Genomic DNA, 24,338 nt, shown 5'->3' with positions numbered 1-24,338 from the left:
TTTCTTTTATCGATGTATATAGTACTAGTTGAGTAAAAAAAAATGTATATAATTTTTTGAATAAAAGAAAAATGTATATAATTAGTTAGTAGTGGCAAGGTAATTTATTAAAATTATTAGACGCTCCCCTCGTAAACTATGCCTATATGGCTGGCATGAATGGGAATACGACAATGCTGACTTTGTTAATAGTCTTTTGTTTACATTATGCTGACAATGCCTATCATAAAATAAGAGTAAATAGGCAATTCCTCCATTAAAATTGTAAGTTTCGTCAATTACTCCTTTAAAATTAACAAAACTTCAATTACCCCTTGAAATTGCACAATGTTAATCAATTTACTTCATCTGTTAGTGAACATGACGTTTTGCAAATACCCCTTGAAATTTTACACTTATATGCAAAATACCTCTGAACTTGAAAATTTATATATGTTTTTTCTTATCCTTGACTCAAAGTATTTTTTATCACAAATATGTGCGAAATCATTCCTCAATTGCAGCACCTTGAACTGCACTGCTTAAGAAAGATGCATTTTTGTGGACTGAAGCTCCTCAAACCACATTTTACCATCTTAAACGTACATCTGGTAAATAAGTCACCCTTCTTGTTAGATCATCCACAATGGGGTTATTGAAAGCAAATTTCAACTATTGAAACCATTGGAGAAGGGGTATTGAAAATGAGGTGGATGAAAGAGATGATGAACCATTTCAACATGTTGAAAGTCTGCCACCGTAGCCACGTGTCGCGTTTCTGTTCGTTGATTTGGGCGCGTGTGATGCACGCGCCGACAGGGCGCGTGAATTAAAGCTGGACGCGGAGAGAGAAAATTTTCTGTTAATGTAGGGACACGTGGTGCTTTCTGATTGGCTGTTTGGATTTTTATCTTCTTAATAATTTGGACTCAATTATTTCATTGCAAATGATTTTTTTTTATTTTTTATTTTTACCAAAATTCGTGATTTTTTTTTCTCTACAAATAGAGACTTTGATCATTTGATTTGGACACAGAAAAAAAATCATATTTTTCACTCTCTTAATCTTATTATTAGCATTTCTTTTGAAGTTTTAGTCTTTGTTTAGTGAAATGGATCCCAATAATAATCAATTTAACACCCAAAATTCTTCTAATTACAAAATTTTGTTTTTCCAAAAAAAAACTAAAAAATAAATAGTTAATTGTATTATTTTAATTTAATTATAATCGATAATTTTAGGTAATTATAAAATCAAAAATATAAAATTAAATAAGAATAAGAAATAAAAGGTGGTGGGGTAGGGTGTTGAATGAAAAAACTATTGGAGAGTTAAAAATTGAATGGGTGTTGAATTATGAGAGAAAAATGACGTGGAGTGTTGGGAATTGAAAAAGTGGGTGTTGAAGGGTATTGAAATTTTTTTCCCATTGTACATGATCTTAGCTTGAATCATGAGAACTAATAAGAAATGCATGTGCTGGAGAGAATATATTTTCCAAATCCTTGAGAGGGTAGTGCCATATGTAACTTTTTGCATAATGAATAAAGAAGAGAATAAGTTTTAGAGTATTTGTTGTCTTTAATTATCCTGCTAATTTACGGTCTTGCATTCTTACAGTACAAAATGCATAACAATTAATAATCATTCATATAGGTTAGGTTGATCATATAATTCTTATTTCTTAGTACAATATTTGTAGTAAAATTTTCAACTTAACTCCATAAACCTGGAGCAAGTTAGATGGTACAGCCATAACACAATTAATCATGGATTATTTCTCACCTCCTCCTTGGTGGCGGGGCCTGAATGGGTTGAGAAGAACAGAAAAATATTATTTTAGTGATCAAGATAAGAAAAAAAATATATAAATTTTTAAGTGGGGACATTTTGTAAAACTTTATGGGGTATTTACAAAATGTTATGTTCACTAACAGAAAAATTTGATGGAGGGGGTAAATTTTGATTAATGTTGTAAAATTTCAAGGGGGTAATTGAAGTTTTGTTAATTTCATGGGTAATTGACGAAACTTACAATTTCAAGGGGCAATTGCCTATTTACTCCATAAAATAACTGAGTCATTTCACTTTTCAATACAATATTAATTATTTTTTCATGAGTTCCAATTCAATATATATTCTACTTTGCATTTATGATAGTGGAGAATGCACCAATACTTAACAAGAACACTTAAAACCACTTTTCTCTCTCCTTCATTTATATATTTTTTTCTTAATACATGTAAAATGAGCAAATAGCTCAGTTAATCTGGGACGGATGAAATATAAGCAAATTTGACTTTTTATTTTCATTTAGTTAATGATGTACGTGGTTCATAATATGGACCACATACATCATTAATTAAATGAATCCAAAAAATTAAATTTGCTTATAATTGAGAACGGAGAGAGTATAACATTAACGTTAAGGCGAGCATCATTCGTGTATGTTGTTTTTATCACCATTTGTGTAGTAAGAAACATTTTCTTTTTTTATAATTTTTTTAACAAGTCTTTTTGTATAATTTTAGATTTTATTTGATTGATTTATGTATTTATTTGAAATCATTATTTGTTTTAGATATATTTATAAATGTGTGTGGGCTGTGACTTTCAAATTCTAAAAACAATGTTTATATTTTTCAATGATAGTTTTTAACTTAGTATTTCCTTTTGCTCAAGTAACTTAGTATTTACCTGACCAAAAAAAAAAAAAAAAAACTTTGTATTTTTTGGGTCGTCTTCTTTGTTGAAATTCCTCTTCTTATCCACTAGTTTTCTCCTTTCGTGTTCTCTCCATCTCTTTCTATTACTAGTCGTTTCTCTCTCTACAAACACATGAAACAATACAAAAATGTCACCTCATTTGCGAGATGTACACTCATCAAGTTTTAAAATTTGACAAGGACGACTTTGACAAATAGAGGTTAACTTGAGGGACCGAAAAGAACATTTTGGGAGTCATGGGACTAAAATAAAATCAATAATTTAGTTAGGGACTAAATGACCAATTAAGACTACAATTATTAAGTGTAATTCTTTTTTACATTCTCATATACAAATGTTTTAAAACTTAATAGAAAAAATTTAGATGTATTGGACTTCAGGATTCCATTTTCATCATGGTTAAGACACGCCTCAAAACTCAAAGACTGTTACAAATGTACTCACATATCACAAAAGAGGTTCTCACATCGGCTGCAATAGTTGAACCAACGACCTTACTGGTTAGTCAACTCTTTACTAACTTAGTCAACTTTCATTGACGCAAATGTTTTAAAATTGAAATAACATTTTTAATAAAAACATTTTTTGTATTTAAAACAATCTTTTCTTTACTGTAACTAAAAACTAAAAAGAAAGAAAAAAAATCTCAAACATTACTTTACATTATGACTTGGTCAAAATAAATGTTCGTGTAAACATAAGCAGATTGTTTTAAAGAAAATGTTCTTTGCATTAAATTTGAACAGTGAAAAGTCCCAAAATTAATTGTGTATAGAAAACTAATTTTCATTTAATAAAAAAGAAGTTTCCGTAGCCGGGAATCGAACCCGGAAATTCACCCAAAGAATTGATCAGTTGTGCTACTACGGATTAGTTGTTATTTATTGCTAATGAACTGTATATATACGATTGTAATGATTAGCGTAATACGGTCCATTATGGCCCATCATCCTTTATATTTAATCCAAGCAATATGCTTACCCTAATTGCCAAACCTTAAACCTAATTTTTTGGCTCCAATCAATCCAGACCATTAGATCATTGTAATTAGGAGCGGTTAACACATCAACCGTTGATCAAATCTCACTCCATGAAAATTGAAACCCACCTCTCCTATTTTTTTTTTGGTCAAGTAGCCTAGTGACTAGAGCTCACACAATTAAATTGTGGAGAAGTGGAGTGTCTTGGGGTTCGAACCCTAACCCCTGTATATAATATGCAATATCCCTACCAACTGAACTAAACTCACGGGGATACCGACCTCTTCTTTATTTGTTCAATACTATGCACGCTCAAGGAGCCTCTTTTTCTTCCAACCCATCATTATTTGTTCATTTCAAAGGGAAAAAAAAATCTCAACTTCTCTTTCCTTTTCCCACAAATCCTCCTCATTTAAGAAAACAAAAATCAATCTATACCTTCTCTCTCTGTTCATCTTCTCTCTCATTTTCTCACCATTCTTCCATTGTAACCCTCCGCCACAAGTTTTTTAGGGGTAAGGAAAAATAAATCATAGGAAGGGGATATTGAAGGTTTTGTTGTACTGGTTGTGCGAAATCGACGAGAGCTACGCCGACGTTTTAGAGTGTGACACCGCGCTTACGATTACAAATTGAGGGTTTTGAAATTAACTCATCATTTTGGGACTTCTGCTTCAATTTCGATTTGTCTTCTAATCAGTTAATTACATTTTTTTCCTGATCTTGTAAATATTGCACAAATCATTCTCCAAATTTGTTGATTTGATTTATATTTTATTGTAATCTCACAAAGCAAATGGAAGAATCATATGTACCCAGGGGCGGTTCTACCGTATGGCGACCCCGGACGGTCGCCCGTGCTCGATCGATAAATTTTGCACATTAGACTCAACCCAAAAGCTCATTAACACATTTACAAAAAGAAAAATTTGGGCAATCTGAAAATTGTGACACGCAAATAGGTCTTCGAATTTTATTTAGCACACTATTGACGGGTTCATCTCTCTTATTTTAACGGGTTAATTGCTCAAATTGACCATGTAATATACTTTATGTTTGAAAAATGACCTAATAAAATACAAAACATATATTCTAGCATTGTAACTTGAATTTCTTCTTCCTTCAAAAAAAAAAAACTTGAATTTCTTCTTTAATTTTGACCACCCTATAATATACGTGTAGTCTAAAAATGTGACCTACAGGTTGAATTTTTTCACGTTAAAATATAGCTTTACACAAAATTAAATTTCTTCGACCAGGGATCAATTAATTATGAATTTTTATTCCCTCATAATTATGAATTTCTTAAACAATTTATAATTAATTTGTATCTCGTTTAAAAATTACAAAATTTCATTGTGAAGGTTCTTCGTGTTCTAGTCATGCCTGCAAAATTAGGGAACTAAATTTGACTTGTGAGTATACGCTTACGCGGAACAAAATTTCAATTTTGCACGTTTCAGTTGAAAAATCAAAATAAATTTAAATGATTTCGAAATGCTATGAAACTTTACAGATCCTTTTTATGTATTTTTATAGATGTCTCTGCAAATAATGAGCTCAAAATTCGATTTATAGATCAAGATTTCCGTTGTTTTGTTTTTTGAGCTTTTGACACTTTAAAAATTCATAATTAATTTGTCGTTTGTCAAAAATTTATAATTTTGTTGTTAAAGCCATATTTTAACGTTCTTAACTCGCCTCTAGGAAATTATGAAAAAATTCAATCTCTCGGTTGCTTTTTTGGACTTCGTGTATTTTACAGGTTATAAATAATAAAAATCTCGAATTACATGGTTATAATACATGTTATTTAATTACAATGTCAATTTTCAGACTTCACATATATTACGTGGTCAATTTCAATTAATAACCCTATTTTAAATTGTACTTTTGTTGACAAAATGATAAACATCTTTTATTTCGAATTTTTTTAGGTAAAAATAAAAAAAAAATCGATTTATGACTGTTTATATATTATGTCACATGTGAATTTACGATTAATTTTTTGCCCGGACTCCATAAATTTCCTGGCTCCGCTGTATGTATCTTCTTTAGAATAGAAGCTTTATGCTATTTTGGGCAACAATCATTCAACCTGAACCTCTTAATTTGTGCAGACATAACTTTTATTTTATTTTTGTTTCCTTTTGTGTTGTTTGTTGCTAAATTTTCTTTTCTTCTTTCATTTGCCAGTAAACAGTTTTCATTTGAATGACTTTAGTTTCGAGTAACTCTAAGGGATGCATTAAGTGGTATTTGGATTTCTTCTCTAGTGCATTATCTATTTGCATTCTTTTAGCAGCTAAACAGTAAAATGTGGAACATACCATCTTTCTTTTGGTGTCCTTCTTGATGCATTTTCCAGCAACTGCAGTTTTAGTATGGAACATTGTGCCGCGATGTTTTGAAATGGCAGATCTACACAAAGAACAAAAAATATACAAAACAAAAGTCAAGGGAGAATGAGAAAATAGAGGATCTTAAGGGAAATAAAAACAGCACATAGGAAGAGGTCGTTTGAGTGAGGTTCTATGAATTTATAGAAATGCTTAAGTGCAAGATTCAATCTCCATACTAATTGAACAAATAATGCCCTTTATCTTTTTTTTTTCATTTCAATTTGGTCCTTTTTGTCCATTTTCATATGAATTTTTAAGCTTAAAATTTATGATTTTATTTTCTTATGGTCTTTCAATCTTCAAATCTATGATCCTCGTCTATGTTTGCATAAGAATGTAATATTAAATGTCAAATAAGGTAATATACAAATGTAATATTAAATGTCAAATAAATGAGTCAATTTTTCTAAAAAAAAAATCAATTTTAATAAGGTAACTTTTAATTTTTATTTAATTATATTTAGGTATACAATCTTAATTAATTTACACAATAGGGCTTGTAACAATTAAAATTTGAGTAAATTACACTCCCCTCCCCTCAAAGATGCTTGAATTACACTCTCCTCTCCTCTCCTCTTATGTTAAAATATACACTTCTCTCCTCTCTTATTCAAAATATTTTTTTTGCACAAACAAAAATGATTTATATTAATAACAACGGGGATGCACCCTACACAAGGCGTGGAAAAAATGAATCACTGACCCAAAGTCACTAAGAAAAAACGAAAATTTCTTGAAAAAAAAATAAAATTGCTTTTTGTTTGGCCTATTAGGGGGGTAAATCAAACCAAAAATATTTTACATAGGGTGAATCAAAATAAAAGTTTTACATGGGAAAACCAGAAATGACCTATATTACATGGGGTAAAAACCTATTAATCCAAAATAAAATAAAGCATGATAGTTTTTTTTTCAAAGGAGAAAACGTGGCAGTTGTTTTATTAAAAAATAAGCTATGAACTTGGCCGTTATTTTTTAAGCCATGAACATGTTGTTTTATTAAAAAATAATTAAATTAAATTAATAGGGTTAAAATTGGAAGAAAATATAAAAAATTACCAGCTATAAGCTCAAAAGCTACTTGAAATAGCTTCTCAAAAAACGCTATAAACTAGTGGAAAAAGCTTTTTACCAAACACATCTTTTTTTTTTAAGAATTTTACCAACACATCTTATTATATCAAAACAAGCTTATAAGCTAGTCCAACAAGCTATAAGCTAGCTTATCCGTATTACGAAACACAGCCATGATGAGTTGAATTTGATGTAAAATTTTAATTTTTACAAGCTCTATAATGTAAATTAATTAAGATTGTATACATAAATATAATTAAATAAAAATTAAAAGTTACCTTGTTAAAATTGATTTTTTTTTTTATAGAAAAATTGACTCATTTATTTGACATTTAATGTTACATTTGTATATTACATTTTGATTGGTTGATATCTTAAAAGGATAAATACCCCCAATACAAGAGAGGGTAATGTAGAAAAAACCTCTTAATTTATCCTAAATTTTTATTTAACTATATGTTAACCACTTGAGTCAATCACTTCATTAATGAAAATAAAGTGGTTAATTCAAATTAAATCATAATAGAAGTTGGACAAAATAACAATAATGATTATTATCTTATAAGTATCAAGCAATACATCAAACCATGCAACAATACACTGAGAAATACAAAATGCTATAGGCTGAAACATGTCACTCTCCAAGTAGAAAATGTCATGTTACAGAATTTATTTAGCTCTCTAATATGTCAGATACTGCATATCACATATATTATTTTCCTGCTTTGGTTTCAAGGAAGTGTGTACCCTGTAAATAAAATATAAAAAGGACAAGGTTAATTACATTACACAATTGTTCAAATAAAGAAAACTCCAAAAATCTAAAATTACATAATAATTAGTAGTTACTTACTTCCACATTTCTTTCCAGCAGGTCGGTTCCTAATGTTGCATCTCTTAGGAACAGTGATAGCAATAGCAGGATTAATCTTAGCTTGTTTTGCAAGAGGTGACAAAAGAACTGAACAAAGACATCTTGGAGAAGTTCTAAGCAAAGCACCAACTCTAGCACAACAAACTGGTGGAACTTTTGCCCTAACATTACGTACAGCACCCAAACATGGACTTAGACTAGCAGCTGCTGACCCAATTGGTGTCCTTCCACATTCTCCAGCTGCCTCACTTTCCAAAATGAACACACTTGATGCCAACAGAAACATCACCACTGTGGCTAGGAAAGTTCTAACCTTGAACTCCATCACTATTGTTTTTGAAAATCTTATAATATATGTGTTTGAATCACTGACTAGTTTGTATATGGCACATTGAATTAGAAGGAGCAAGTTCCATAGTTATATAGTAGTAGTAAAGTGTAAAGGGGACATGACTCATGAATATGACATTAGCATTAGTGGGGTGGTTGTGGCATTATGATATTCAATCTACAATGATAATGTTCATGTTAGAAGGTTCATAAGGAGTATCCCTTGAGTAGGCATGTTCACTAGACAGTCCAAAATGTGTATACCTTAGTGTGCCAGTAAAGATTGTTTACGGACATAGTAGTTATTTATAACCTTAGTGTGATAAATTCAAAAAAACTATAAATAATCTCCTGTAGTTGAGTTGAGACTCCCGAACGAGTCAGAAAAGGAGCTTCATATTTTCATGCATCATTTGTATTAAAATATTTACATTGTCAACATATGACAATCAATATTTATGACTTTAGAAGTGGTTATGATAGAAGTCAAATGTCTATAATGATTTAACAGTTATAATTGATTGATAATGTAATTTTTTACAATGATGGTGTATATAAATAAATTAGAGTTAATGGTGCTTTACCCCCTATAATATAGGTCATTTTTTGTTTTTCTCCCTGTAAAATATTTTATTTTATTTACCCCCTGTAATTTTATTTTTTTTGGAATACCCCCTAATAGGTCATAAAAAAACGACTTTATTTTGTTTTTCCAGAATTTTTTCGTTTTTTTATGACCTATTAGGGGGTATTCCAAAAAAAATAAAATTACAGGGGGTAAATCAAAAAATAAAATTACAGGGGGGAAAACCAAAAATGACATATATTACAGGGTATAAAGCACCGTTAACCCAATAAATTAAATAAGAGAAGTTTATAAATAAACTCTTTCTCACAAAGTTTTAGGAGAGAGACCTTATTATGATTTCTTGTTCAGGTTGAAGCATATCTTATTCTATCGACATAGCAAAGAAGTAGGTGAGTTGAAAAATATAGTGTGAACATAGTAAAAGTCGGGCATACAAAATTTCGATGCACTAAGGCTACCTCATAATTTGTTCCACTAAGCATGCTTGAGCTATAAGACCAGTACACGTGTGGTTTTGCATTGCACAACGTATGCTTAATTTTTTTCTTTTTTATTGGTTGCACATCAAGTATGCAACAATACTTTCAATTTCCATGGTAAGACTTATCACAACTGACAAAGTTGATATTATTAGATAAGTTGATCGTATTTATCAGATTCCAATATTTGCCTCTCACTTTTGTTTTTTTTTTTTTTAATATTTGGTGTGTAATTTGAAATACATGATTGAAACTCATCATTGCATCAAGACATAAGCGAAGTTTGTTAAATTAGAAGTGATGATTGGTTCAATTTAGAAGTTCTAATCTAATTTTAAATTTGGAAAAAAAAATCAATTGGGTTAAATATGTTTTAATCCTTATAAAAATATCAAATTTTCGTTTTATTCTTTATAACAAAATTCTTTAATTTTTGGTCCCTTTAAATATTATGTTTTCAATTTCAGTCCTTGCTTTCTTTTTCTTACAAAATTTCAAGTTTCGTGTTACAAACAACTTTTTTTTCACAACATATCATTGATAAGACTATACAATATTATTTATTATATAATTTATCTTAAAATTTACAATTTAAACTTTATAATGTTACAAAATAGATGTGAAGAGAAATAAAGTTACAAAATATAATCTCCTATTTAATTTTTTTTCCCTTCTCACTATTTTTTGATTTTTTCAGTGTAGAGTAAAATGAATATACCGAGTTGTTAGATTAAAAAAATACATCACTCACTTTACCAATAATGCCCTGTGACTCACTCAATTCCTCACTTTTATTGCACTGAACCAAAAAAAAGTTCAAGAGTTTGGCTAACTTGATGCATGACTTTGTGTGGCTGTGTCCATTATCCAAGGAATCTGACTTATTGTTTTAGTCACAATTTGGTTAACAGAAGGACTTGGAGATGTGCCTGTATAGACCCTTGTAAATATTGCTAAGATGGCTTTATGTTGTTTTGTAGACATGTTGCTTATAAGATATAATATAACAAATTTCAGCACTGGGACCAATTTGATTAAAAAAAATGTAGATTTTATTCTTATAACATTTTTTTTTTTAAGAATAAAAAATGGAATATATTAACAACGGCGATGAATTCTCTATAGCACAAGGTGTACTAAAGAGGTCACCCCAAAGAACAAACAGTCACTACATAATTACAAAAATAAGTTAGTCGATACCCAAACAAAGTAACGGGTCCGACCACCATCTACTCGTGCCATAAACAAAGTTGGCATTGTTAGCTTTCAGCCACCACAAAGAATGATACTTAACCTTTTCTACAAGATCTATCATAGTAAGTTGTGTATTATTGAAAATTATATTATTTCTTTCGTGCCAAACAATCCATACACACAAGAGCCAAAACATTTGCATGATTGTCCGGCGCTTCGTCGACCCACCAATAGAGTTAGTAAACTGATAAAAATGATCATGAATGGTAAACGGATCGACACCTGAAAAGCCAAGCCAATTCCTGATATGATGCCAACGGCCGCCGAAAAAATCACAATGAAGAAACAAATGGTGTGCCGTTTCGTCGAAGCCACACCCCGCGACACATCTGATAGCCGCGCCGCAAGAGATTGGTCTTCGTGGGCAGCCTATCGCGAAGAAGTCGCCAAGCTAGAATGGACACCTTCAAAGGAACATACTTGTGCCAAACGAGATCATCTGTCACGATAATCAAAGGGGCAGCCTGAAACGTTAAGTTCTTATACGCATTGCTTACTGTATAGCCTCCCCCAATGTTCGGGAGCCACTGCCACCTGTCAGAAACATCAGTATGCACAATAAAAGTATTAAGTAACATGCAACACTCGCCTAACATCTCCTCCTCCCACACCCACAATGGTCTCCTCCAGCTCCACGCATCACCTCCTACCTCCCAGCCACGCATGAACATATCTGACACCGTACTCAGCTTATTAAGTGCTAAGCTAAATAAACGTTCAAACCGCCTAAACAACGGAATACCTCCTATCCACCTATCATACCAAAACAAGGTATTCAACCCATCTCCTACCTTCTTCACTACCCTCTCATCAAACCAGCCCCCTCCGTCAACACCAATCCCATCCCTAATCTTCGCTATCTCCCTCCACCAATAAGAGACACTCCGGCCCCCTACCTCCAACCTCCCAGGCTCCTCACCATATCTCGCCACCAAAACCCTATACCACAACCCACCTTGATCAACTAACATCCTCCAACACCATTTGCCTAACAACGCAAGATTAAACTCCTTCAATTTCCTCACACCCAACCCCCATACTCCTTACGAGAACAAATATAATTCCAAGCGATCCAGGAAATTTTCCTGTTATCCTCACTCCCTCCCCAAAAAAACAATTTAAACATAGATTCAATGGAAGAGATTATACCTGACGGAGCTTTGAAAAAGGAAAGAGCATAGACAGGCAAAGAGGACAGGACAGACTTGAGCAAAATCAATCGGCCCCCGAATGAGAGGAAACGACTCTGCCACCCTAACAATCTAGATTTAATGGTATGCAAAACAGGGTCCCAAAATGCTAGTTTCCGAGGATCACCACCAATCGATAGGCCAAGATACAAAAAAGGAACCTTACCAACCTTACAATGCAAAATAGACGCCGTCTCGTTTAACCAAGATTCCGTAACATTAATTCCAACCAATAAGCTTTTATGGAAGTTCACTTTCAAACCTGACATATCCGCGAACAAGGATAAAACCGCCCGTAAAGATCTTACATTGGCCCAGCTTTTTTCACCTAAAATCAAAGTATCATCCGCAAATTGGAGATGCGAAACCACAGTGGCATTTGCGTGACCCACCCCGTAACCAGTAAATAAATTGTTCTCAACCAACGAAGTCATCATAACATTCAAACCCTCTGCTGCCAGCAAAAAAAGGAAAGGTGAAAGAGGGTCTCCTTGTCTCAGGCCCCTTTTTAAAGGGAACTCATCTGTAGGACTGCCATTAACCAAAACAGAAGCAGTAGCTGTCGACACACACTCTTTTATCCACTTTCTCCACAAAACCGGGAATGCCATTTTACTCATAACTGCATCCAGATAACCCCAATCTATTGAGTCATACGCTTTCTCAAAGTCAACTTTAAAAAGCATCAACTCCTTCTTTGATTTGCGAGCCTCATCCACCACCTCATTTGCAATGAGAATCCCATCAAGAATTTGCCTATCTTTTACAAAAGCAGTCTGTGTCTCTGCTATCAAACTCCCCAAAACCAGTTTCAGACGATTTGCAAGCACTTTTGACAAAATTTTATATAGACAACCCACCAAAGAGATAGGCCGGAAGTCATTTAAGCGCTGCGGACTATCCAATTTAGGAATTAAAGCTATGAAAGTAGTGTTAATACCTTTGGTTAATTTACCGTTCCTCTGAAAATCCTGAATGAATCCCATAACATCCCCTTTCAACATTTCCCAAAAATCTTTAATGAAACCAAAGTGCACACCATCTGGTCTGGGACTTTTATAGCTATCACAATCCCAAATTGTTGTCTTTACTTCATCAACTGAGAAAGGTTTAATTAACCCATTTCCTTCCGCAAAGGATAAATTTTTGAAAGTTAAATTATCAACCCCCGGCCTAAACACATCCGGAGCCGCAAAATGGTCCCTGAAATGGGTGAAAACTGCCTGACGAATTGGTTGAACACCGTCTACAAGAGAGCCGATAACCATGAGTGACACAATGGCATTACGTCGACGACGACGAGATAAAACCGAATGAAAGTACTTCGAGTTAGCATCTCCATCTTTCAACCACAATAGCCTCGATTGTTGCCAACTAATGCTAGTATTAACACGAGACATATAATGAATGTCGTGTGTAATACCCCTCATAATATCAATTTCTTCAACTGACAACCCACTAACCGCACCTTTTTCATCAAAATCCGACAAACGGGCTTTCAAAGAATTAATTTTGGCCGGCATATTTTGAGCATGTGTCGAGTGCCACTCCTTTAACGCTACCTTCATCAATTTCAATTTTTCTTTGAGCACAAAACCTCCCCATCCCTCAACTTGGAATGAACGCCATTTTTCTGAAACAAAATCTGAATAACCCGGCACCTCTCGCCAACACTTCAGCATCCGCGTCGGACGAGGACCCCAATTCTCCTCATCAATAGATAACTGTAACGGACAATGATCAGAGAGACCCCAGAGTAGGGCTACCTGAAAACAATTTGGCCAGCTAAAACACCACTCTTCTGACAACAAGTACCTATCAATTCGACTCATAGACGAACCATCTCCCTTAAACCAAGTAAAACTACGACCATTCAACGGCAAATCTATCAACCCGTTCTCTTCAATGAATAAATTAAAAGCATTAATATCCAAAGACACACCACCCCCTATGACTGATCTTCTTTCTTCTGGCTTTCTTACTACGTTAAAATCCCCACAGACACACACTTTCTTTCCCCTGAGCGACTGCAATCTTTCTGATATAGCTTCCCACAATTCCGCTTTAGCTCTTAAGTCACACGGTGCATAAATGTTAAATAAATAAAATTCCTCATTATTACTACGAACTCTGCCATGGATTTGCAACATATGTTCCTGACTAAACGACGACCATACCTCCACTTCCGTCGTATCCCACATCGTCAATAACCCACCTGATGCCCCCACTGAAGAGCGATACGAATAATCATAGCTCGAATCCCTACACAACGAGGAACGCACATACCCATCACACACCATCATCTTAGTTTCTTGTATACACAAAACCAACGGACATTTCTCCTTCACCAACAACTTCACCTCCCTCCGTTTCTCCACCCCTCCTAACCCCCTCACATTCCAAGACACCAACCGCATCACCACAACCCACCACACCACACACCCACACCGCACCGTCCCTCCTAAACACCACCACCATGCTCTCGGCCTCCCTCCCCCAACGTTTTAGACCGAGACAACACACCAAATCTATTATTTAAGCCACCTTCAAAAGATACACCAATGACCTTGCCTATATCTTCGATATCCACTTCATTCGCCTTAGCATTCCCACGTAACACGACCCAATTTTTCCAATCATTATTTACCGAAGCCGCCGACCCTGACTCGTTATTGGAGAAGTGAGTCACCTCAAGAGACTTTGTAACCTTTAGATTTAAGATCCTTTTAATTTGGAAAGTAACTGCTCCAATGGCCAAAGAGTTCAGCTACATGCTAATTCTTGAATAGTAAATTTGCTCATGTTGAGACCATGAAGATATTAAACTGATAAATATTAAATTGAGTTACTGAAACTAGAACCGGAAGGGTTGTATTTTACATAATGTGAGTTCCACATCGAAAAATTATTGCTTGCTTTAAACATTTATATAGTCGTTTGACAAACTAACTTACATATGGGTGTGTGAGATTGAATGAGTAATGTTTACTCTTTGAGACTCATCATCTCCTATGTTTTTACCTTTTGGGGTTAGCAAATTAAAAGGTATTGGTTAGATATGTATTAAAACAAAATAAATTATTATATTTTTAGCTAAATAAAACATATATAATAGTAGGAAAATACTACTATAAACACGTTTGCACTTTGTTTATTATAACAGTAATGATAATCAGACACACAAATAACCAGCCACAAATACGACATCGTATTTACTGTTCACTTATACCATCATTTTTTTTAATTTTTTTTCTTCTTCTCTCAAACAGCACTACATCTCTCCTCCTTTGCTTTCCCTCTTTTCTATTAATCTCTCCTCCTGCAACTCTCCCTCTCTCTCACCGGTGACCGTTGTCTCGTCGGCGATCGCTCTCTTGATCTCACCGGCGACCATTCTCCCTCTCCCTCTCGTTGTGCTCTCGCAATGATCTAAATGGCGACGAAGAAAAGATTTGAACGTGTTGTTCTCCAGGTTTGAAATGGATTGTACATCGACGACGACAGTGGCGAGAAGTGGTGGTGACTGATGATGACGACGGTGGTTATGTGAACAGAGGTTCCGGTGGTGAGAAGGACGGTGGTGTTGTTGGATGCTCAGACAGACACTGAGAGAGAGAAGAACAATCAATTAAAAAATGCCCCTCATATTCAGTTGGAATTTCTATTATGCCATTGGTTTTTCAAGGAAATTACACAATTACCCTTGATGTCGTATTTGTGTCTGTATTTTTGTGTTCATTTATCATTTCTCTTATTATAATTTTATTCATAGTATAAGACTAAGATAGAATAAAATTAGGAATGACATTGTTATAGAGAGTTGAGGGTAGCACAAGGATGGTAGAAAATTGACTTAGATGACTTGAAATGACATGCAGAAAAACTATGAAAAATCTATTAAGAAAGATTTAAAGGTTAATGAGTTGGATCTAAATAAAATTTATGATTGTTGAAGAAAATATGACTTATATTTGAACATTATGTCATAATTTGATTTATATAACCGACTCCACTTAACTCTAATTTAATTTGTTATATACATACATACATATTATCCAAATTTAAATATTTCAATGTTCATGTTGTATTTGCATATTTTTAATTTAAATTAGAAAGCAATTTTATTGTTATGGGCAAATTTATTTGAAAATAAAACTAAAAAATTCAACCATGCTGGCAATAACCTTTTCAATATCTCTTTTTTTTTTTTTGGTCAAGTAGCCTCGTGGTTAGAGCTCACACAATTTAATTGTGGAGAAGTGGAGTGTCCGGGGTTCGAACCCCGGCTCCTGCATATAATATGCAATATCCCTACCAACTGAGCTAAGCTCACGGGGATCCTTTTCAATATCTCTTTATATCATAGTATTCGTATTTATTATTTTTTTTATTAAAATAAATAACCTATGATCATACTAGTATTAATGTGTCATCGTGAGCTTAACTCAGTTGGTAGGAACAATTCATAATATATGCAAGGTCCGGGATTCAAACTCCGGCCACCATAAAAAAATAATAGCATTAATGTACATTATTCCATCCGAATTTTGCAGTTATTGCATTAATGTACATTATTCCATCAGAATTTTGCAGTTAAACATGTTGAGCGAAAAAAACAAAATATTAAAATGAGTAACCCCGTAAAAGTCATTTTGTTGCACCTTTTCCTACCTCTTTTTCCGTAAAAAAGAAAATAGAACTCTATAACCAGTAAAAACGAGAAATGTTAGGAACACGTAGATAGTTAACGTCAAAATAAAAAAGTAGAGCATTTTTTTTTTGTACAAAACAATAGTCATGGTCTTGTCAGCCTGTCAAAATTAAAATAAATGAAAGATAAAAAAATGAAAAATCAACTGATTATATTGCAAATAAAGGTATTTTAGCATATTTATTTGGAGTTCTAATGGAATTTTAAAAAAAATGAAAATTATTCTTTAGACATCTAGCAATTAATCAAAAACATCTCAAAATTTCAAAAATACTCCCGCGCTATTTGTTGTTAAGAAGTGTTCACTATTTATTTAAACCAGTTAATCGAGTAACCGGTCAAAAAGTATCCTTGTTTATGGGCAATATCATGTGGTTCAAATAAGTTCTACTTTTTAGAGTTATTAAACGTATAACCGATGTAACAAATTGTCGTTTCAATTAATGAATTATGAGTTTTTAGAACGGTTAATTAAACGTGTAACCGATCTAAAAAGTCTTTGAAAACAATTTTTAACTACCATTCATCGTCGAACGATTTGAAACTTCTGGTGCAGGTATTTTCGAAAGTTTGAGGTGCTAGTGAGTGTTAGATAATAAAGTTATTGATTTTAAAGTTATTGACTTTAAGCTATTAACGATTAGTTTGAGGTGCTAGTGAGTGTTAATTACTACTAATCATATTTGATTTGGTGTGTGTTTGATTATACACAACATAATACTTTTAATCTTTAAAATGAATCAAAAATTTAATTTTAAATAAGGGCAATTTGAATATTATAATTAAATTTTAAATCAATTTAGGTGTAATTAGATATTTATGGGTGTTATTAGTGTTAAATATTTTTTTTGGGTAAATAGTCATTTTCATCTTAAATTTGTGATTAGTATTCACAGTTTTCATCCCTTTGTTGTAGAACATTTTACACGACGGTTATGATGGTGGTGATGATAACCCTAAGGATCGAGATGCTCCTCTAGGTAATATGGTTTTCTGCATTCTATCCTTACACTATATTACTACATTGACTTCAGTAATGTGTTTCGACCATACTCACATAATTTTCAATTACATGTCAGTTCGTAGTATCAATACTAATTAAACATGTTAAGCTGCAAGTGCAACGAACTCTAAATAGTGTTTAATTAGTTAAATTAATTAATAGCGTGAAAGAGTATAAGAATTATAATAGGCAGCTGCAACAAACTGGTGCTCACTTACCAAAACCTTTTATGTTATTTTACAAAAGTGTTTAATTAGTTAAATTAATTCGTAAAATTATCATGAACCGATATGCAATTACCAATTTGTGGTTCGCAACATGTAAGAGAATTATGTCACTATGGTTTGGAGTCCGAAAATCTCATAATTTTTGCCTTGTTTTGTCGTCCAATCCTTATGCTATGTATGGATGCAGGTGGCCTTGGTCTTGCTAATATGTTGACAATTGATGATGATCTTGCTTCTTCGGTAAGTTTTATGGCTAACCTATTTTTCGGTTCAGTTTTACTTTTTATCATACTAGGTTCCTTCCTTGCACTAAGATTGTGGGTACTCAAAGTTATACGACTTCAGAGCTTGGTACATTAATGTTTGGCTTATTTGATCACCTGGTCCCTTAACTTAATTGATTGTTTTAATTTGGTCCCTTAACTATAATTTGTATCAATTTGGTCCTCTATGTTTTGCTTCATTACTAGTTTTAGTCATTTATGTCAGTTTCTCTCAAAAAAATGTTAACAGAAAGGACTAAAACTAGTAACGGAGTAAAACATAGGAGACCAAATTGGTACATAAGTTAACGTTTTTACGAGAGAAACTAACAGAAATGATTAAAGCTAGTAACAAAGCAAAATATAGGGGACCAAATTGGTACAAACTATAGTTTGGGGACCAAATTGAGACAATCAATTAAGTTAAGGGACCGGGTGATTGAATAAGCCTTGATGTTTTTTCTTGGAAGATTATACTTACTTAAATGAGTATGCTTTATTACAGAAGGCAGCTGGCAGTATCAACACTGAGAAAATTCTGAGAAAGTTCAAATTGTTAGCAGTACAGATACAAAATAAAGAAAGAGAGATAACAAAAACGATGGCTAAGGTTTCATTAGAATAACAATTGTCTAATATTACAAATTGACATGTATTTTGAAACGAATGGAGTAATTTTTTTAGCATATTATAAAAGAAATACTAGTTACAAACAAAAGAATAAAAAATAGGGGGAAAAACGAACTAAAATTCAATTTTTTAGAGTCTAGATATATATCCATTTTAATAAGTGAACCCTAGCATAAATCTCATTAATAATAAACTTAAATTTTAAGGACGCGTTTGTTTCACGGACACAAAAGTTATTCTTAGGAACAACATATCTAGAAGTATTTGTCTCCATCTCTTGATATCTAAAGTAAGGATTTCATGTGCACCTTTTGATTTAGGTTTTCTTTCTTTTCTAAGCATGCAATACATAAATCTTCAATAATGAATACATATATTTTTCTTCTAATATATATGTTTACGATCATGAAAGACTACGATATGAATTATCTTTATGAAAAACATGTGAGCTAAGAGAAGAGATTATTTGAACTTTGAAGCATTAGCCTACAAGAAGGATGCTTATAATTTGAACTTTGAAGCATTACAAAATGGATGCCTATAATATTATGTTCCTTATCATTCACGGTTTTTTTATTTTTGATGATTAGTGTAGCACTACTCATTATACACATGCTTCATTCTCTTCTCTTCTCTTTTCTTTGTGATATTTTCTCTTATAGGTTTTAGAGAATAATATTTTGGAAAAAGTTTATTTAAAACCCTTTTTTTAGATCGAAAATCAATTTTTTTTAACCGAACTCATCCAACCTCCCACTACATAAGTAATCTCAAAGTGTCATTATAAGTGCTACTTTTAAATTTTGATTCATCTTAGTCATTCCATCCATATATAACTTTCACCGATCTTTAAATTCTCATAGACTTTTCTTTAGAAGAAAAAAAAAATTATAAATTAATATAAACTTCTTAATCGTAACATAATATGTTTTTAACTTCTTATTTTTATTTAAAATTTGATTCCATTTAAAAAAAATTCTAAATAATGGCTTCCAATATTTGGAAAATGGGCCCGTTTGGTTTGGTCTGAGCTTATGAAAAATAACTTATGTAAATAAATAAGCTTTTATTTTAATTTATATGCTCTCACCAACGTATCTTCATAAACTGTTTTTTCATAAACTATCTTAAAAACTTACATACATAAAAATTTATTTATTTGCATAAACCGTTTTATATAAGCTTTAAAATAAGCTAATCCAAACTGCACATGGTTATATAAACAATGCTTCCAATATTTGGAACATGGTTATAGAGCTGAAGGACTCTACTTATTGTTGTTCTTAATGATACATACATTTTTATATTCCTCTTCGATTTAAAAATGTCTAGCTAGCCGAAACTCCTAATCACTACGTCCAAAAAAAAATCAATAAACTTCTAATTAGTTTTCCTAATAAACCATGTCACTTTTAGTTGTATTTCACTAACCCCGTTCCACTAAACCACACCACTAATATTGACTCGGTTACTTTACATGATGAACTCACTAAAATAAAATAAAAAAACTCTTTGAAATACTCAAGCACCTATTCTCTTTAAGGTCTAAATTGAAAGCGCAACCAATATTATTCACACATATATTCAAAACAATATATTTAAAGTACACAGATTATTAAGAATAATTCTATAAATATTGTATTTGTGTCGCACGGGTAGACGTCTAGTAAATAACGAATTGTCGAACTCAACATCATACTTAATAATAGCAAAATAAGTAAAATCGTAAGCATAAAACAAATCTTAAAATAAGGATAATACAAGTCTAAAAAAATAAAAGAAAAACGAGTTAAGCGAGAGGACCTGCCCCGCCTCGTGTCCGCCCCTTTTTTCATCGAGTTAAGCAGGCGAGTCAACTATATGAAACAAGTCTGCTAAAAATAACAGGCTAAACAGGATATCCCGACGTGTTGGACCCGTTTTGCCAACCCTACGTATCGGATACCAGTACGTCATCCTTTTTAGCGCTATAGCGCTTCTTCAGATAGGAAACATAACCAGATAAAATACTTGGAATTTCATTGACCATAATGTCAGCAGATTTGTGATCACCTGTGGCCAAAAGTACTTGATACATACTACAACCATAAAGTAAAATCATAAGGAGAAGGAAAATATTATAATAAAGGGAAAAAATAGTATGAAGGTTAGAAGCCCACCTCAAGTAGCTAAATGCACTATAAGAACATTCAGCAAATGCATATTCTCTCCAAACCAAATTAGCATAATTCAAATCTTCTGATAGGGCGCAAAGTTTTAGGAGCACACACATTTGTGAAGGAACAAGATCAAGCTCTTTTTTTTATTAGATTCAGCAAGTCCAATCCAAATTGCAAATATGTGGTGGACCCACTTTCCAAAATTGGAAAATACGCCTATACATACATGAGACCAATATGTCATGCTTCATACACGCAGAAATATTAAATCAAAATTTAATTCTTATAATCGTGAATCCTTATTCAAGTCATAAGGAAACAAAAACTTACTTCATTAATATTAAAAACCAGTTTCTTTCTTCCGAAATATAAAGGATCACTTCTCTCGGGTGCATCATTTTTGTAATAATCCATGAGTTGTTTAAACAGTTCAATGGTAGAACTGTGAAATATACAATGAACATAAACAAATGGCAGAATAAAATCATAATTTAATGTTGGGAAAAAAGAACCGTCATACCTTAAATTTTTGTTTTGAACTGAGTACCGGATAGCCCACCTGCAACCGTGAACCCAATCTTGACCACTCAACTCCTTGAGTAGGAGAAGCACCCTCTCCAACTCGCCATGTAAATTCCATAACACATCCTTGTTATCCCAAGAATGTACAATGATTGATGAGTTTTAAGGTTGAAAGTGGAAAGTATATAAATTAATAATTAATAATAATCTAAAACCCTACCATGAGACTTACAACATGCTATGACCTTTACAAGGTCACTCCAAAAGAGAAACCGTAGAAAGACAACATATTTACACAAACATACCTGTTCTTCATAATATTCACCGCAAGGTACATATGCATGAATCAGGGCTACAAAAACTTCTTTTGTCAAGTGGATTCCAGATTGTTCCATCTCTTCATAATACTACAAGTAAATATTCTAATTAGCAACTCGATTATTGAAAAATCAAATATTAATCTCAATACTTGATTTAAAACTAACGACCAAGTCGTTGAAAATATGTGAATATATGGATTTTTTTTTTGGAAAGGAAATTACATATACAAGAAAAGGATAACAAATGTACAAAGAGAATAAGCACACCAAAGGTGGCCCAAGGAAAAAACCCCAACAATAACATAAAAAGAACATCTGCAACACTACTAGGGGAACTAAAAAACCAACACCATCACAAAAACAACAACACAAGAAATCTCCATCCCTCATGGTGCCCAAAACAAATGAAGAATGGACCAAGCCAACCCCACCAGAGAGATAAGACACATGAAATCAGAAGTCGAACCAAAAACCCCGTTCAAAGGCCCCCACAAACTTGAATATATGAAATTATTAAACTCAACTTACTTTCTTAATCTCTTCTTTTGTTTCACAATTTTCAATCAAATAGCTGAAAGTGTATGAATCGAGCTTTATGTTGGCATCTCGCATTTGTTTGAGAACCCTCAACCCACCAATTTTGTTTTTCTACAATATCGATAAAAGTGAGAATATGAAAGAACTATTTTAAATAGATTTCATACACTCATTTAAATATATTTTTTAATGAATGAAATCATTAAGAGAGAGAAGCTTTCATAGTTGAAAATCTGAGTGAGAGCACAATCCAACAATGATACCTCGAAAAAATATCCTGCCATAATGGCATTATACATGGTTGTTTTGTATTTGAAATACTTTTTCTGCAATTCATTAACCATCTTGTACGCACATTCAAACTGCATAATGAAAGTAAATACATTATCAGGGTTAGTAAAAAGCTTTCTTTCAAAAGATATTATTGTTGAAAACAAGCATACATTAAGAAATAAAAAAATAAAAATAAAAAGGTAAAACTTACATCTTTCATCACTACACAACAGTGTACCAAAAGCCAGCAAATCTTTCCATTTAACTCGAAATGGTGGGGATGGCGACTTATGATGGAATAGATTTCAAAAACCTTGATTTTCAATATAGCAAAAGGAATAGAAAATGAACAAACAGATTTTAGTAAAACAAGACAAACAAGGAACAATGCTTCAATTAAGGGGAAAAAAGGAATCATAAATTTCATTATGTAATTGTAAAAGTTTAAGGGTGAGCCTTGGAGAAACGGTAAAGCTGTTGTCACATGACTGAAAGAAAGGTCAAGAGTTCAAGTCCTTCAAACTCATTAACCTCTAAATATTTCCTAACAGTTTCTCTTAATAGTTTTTCTAGGTCTTCCTCTACCTCAACAGGGAAGCTGCTTTAAGTAAGATATATAGTACCCGAAAATGTTGATCAGTTTCCGAACAAGTCTCTAATAAAGATTGCATTACATGACTAGAGAGCGTAAAGCCTTCTTCAGACATTTTATCAACAAAATCAATAGCTACATCCACCTGCATAAGTGAAAAAGAAAAAATGAAATGCAGTTTTGAAAAATGATGGTAACAGAAAATAGAATGAAGAGAGAATTCGATATGAAGGGAGCAAACGTCCTGTTATCGTTTTCCTTCTCATGGATAACCGTAATATGAGAATGAATAAAGGAGAAAATTACACCTTATCCGCGGCGGCACTGCAATAAAATACTAGCTTTTCATACATAGAGGAAGCAGGCAAAATATCACCATGCAAATTCTCCATCTTTGTTATGATATGATCAACCTTGGAATTAGCAACATACCATCTAATGTCTATCTTTTTCAACGCATCCGAAATCTGTGTCTTGCGGTCACTAAGTTGTTTCCTCCTCTCAATTGTTTCCTCTTGTCTCGTTGAAGCGTAGTCAAGAAGCTTAAGCTTCTTCTCAACAGGAGGAGCTACATTTGAATTGAGTACAACAGTAAATTTCACAAACAGTCGGTGTTCATTATAATATAGAAGAAAACTAAGATACGCATTAGTTTTAGATACCTGTGGAAGAAGCATCATGGAGTTTGCGGGAGGAGAGAATCAGGTTCCATGAAGATGATGTTCTGCGAAAGTTTTGTATATCTGAACCGAAATAATAGCTAAGAACCCGTAGTTTTTTTAGGCAAAAGGCGAGCATCTTTGACCTGCACACTCCAGCAAAATAAATTTAGCGAACAATCTATTGTTTTATCGCTTTTTACCTAGGATCATTACTAGCAAAAAAATGGATTTTTATTGCGCTTAGCTTAGCTGTATATCTATTTTATTATATCCGATTATAATTTTTTTTTTTTTTTGCATGTATCTGTTAGCAAATATTTGTAAAAGGGTACTCCCTCCGTCCCTTAATAAGTGACCTAGTTGACTCAATTACGCATACCAATGCGTAATTTTGAGTTTAAATATCTTGAATAATATATTGGAAAAAATTATGAAAATTTGATATTTTGAAAATACTCATCGAGACGAATCTAACGACATCTTATATGATGTTATTTATCTTTGTATATTAGTTGAAAAATACGGTCAAAGTCAGTTAGGTCAAAATTAAAAAAATTCCA

General features: G+C 32.8%; 2 protein-coding genes across 3 annotated transcripts; both read right to left on the bottom strand.

Moving 5' to 3' along the window:
* Positions 1–7,692: 7,692 nt before the first annotated feature.
* Positions 7,693–8,447, bottom strand: LOC25501517 (non-specific lipid transfer protein GPI-anchored 15). Its single transcript, XM_013590759.3, has 2 exons — positions 8,017–8,447; positions 7,693–7,911 (listed from the first exon to the last, which is right to left on the bottom strand). The coding sequence occupies exons 1-2, from the start codon at positions 8,360–8,362 to the stop codon at positions 7,895–7,897; spliced, it is 363 nt and encodes a 120-aa protein (XP_013446213.1). The 5' UTR covers positions 8,363–8,447; the 3' UTR covers positions 7,693–7,894.
* Positions 8,448–20,391: 11,944 nt separating this feature from the next.
* LOC25501516 (pentatricopeptide repeat-containing protein At4g21880, mitochondrial) lies at positions 20,392–23,924 on the bottom strand. 2 transcript variants are annotated; one of them, XR_005643404.1, is made up of 11 exons: positions 23,779–23,924; positions 23,425–23,684; positions 23,148–23,261; positions 22,736–22,837; positions 22,515–22,613; positions 22,243–22,362; positions 21,700–21,801; positions 21,393–21,520; positions 21,203–21,314; positions 20,873–21,088; positions 20,392–20,791 (listed from the first exon to the last, which is right to left on the bottom strand). XR_005643404.1 is itself a non-coding variant. In XM_024772267.2 (10 exons), exons 1-10 carry the CDS (start codon positions 23,912–23,914, stop codon positions 21,002–21,004), a joined length of 1,269 nt encoding a protein of 422 aa, XP_024628035.2. In that variant the 5' UTR covers positions 23,915–23,924; the 3' UTR covers positions 20,392–21,001. The 2 variants fall into 2 exon arrangements, 1 of the variants encoding a protein (XP_024628035.2); XM_024772267.2 differs by having other exon boundaries at positions 20,392–21,088; positions 21,393–21,529.
* Positions 23,925–24,338: the final 414 nt, after the last annotated feature.

Source organism: Medicago truncatula, chromosome 8 (assembly GCF_003473485.1).
Source record: "Medicago truncatula cultivar Jemalong A17 chromosome 8, MtrunA17r5.0-ANR, whole genome shotgun sequence".
Classification (NCBI taxonomy): domain Eukaryota; kingdom Viridiplantae; phylum Streptophyta; class Magnoliopsida; order Fabales; family Fabaceae; genus Medicago; species Medicago truncatula.
The sequence above is the reverse complement of the archived record's forward strand: the minus strand, read 5'-3'. Positions and strand labels throughout refer to the sequence as shown.

Excerpts from the sequence above, each read along its gene's own strand:
- LOC25501517 (XM_013590759.3), bottom strand. The coding sequence starts at position 8,362 with ATGGAGTTCAAGGTTAGAACTTTCCTAGCCACAGTGGTGATGTTTCTG.
- LOC25501516 (XM_024772267.2), bottom strand. The coding sequence starts at position 23,914 with ATGCTCGCCTTTTGCCTAAAAAAACTACGGGTTCTTAGCTATTATTTC. Across the intron at positions 23,262-23,424 it reads GCAGTGCCGCCGCGGATAAG|GTGGATGTAGCTATTGATTT; the intron begins GTGTAATTTTCT and ends TCACTTATGCAG. Across the intron at positions 21,530-21,699 it reads GTGAATATTATGAAGAACAG|GATAACAAGGATGTGTTATG; the intron begins GTATGTTTGTGT and ends GTACATTCTTGG.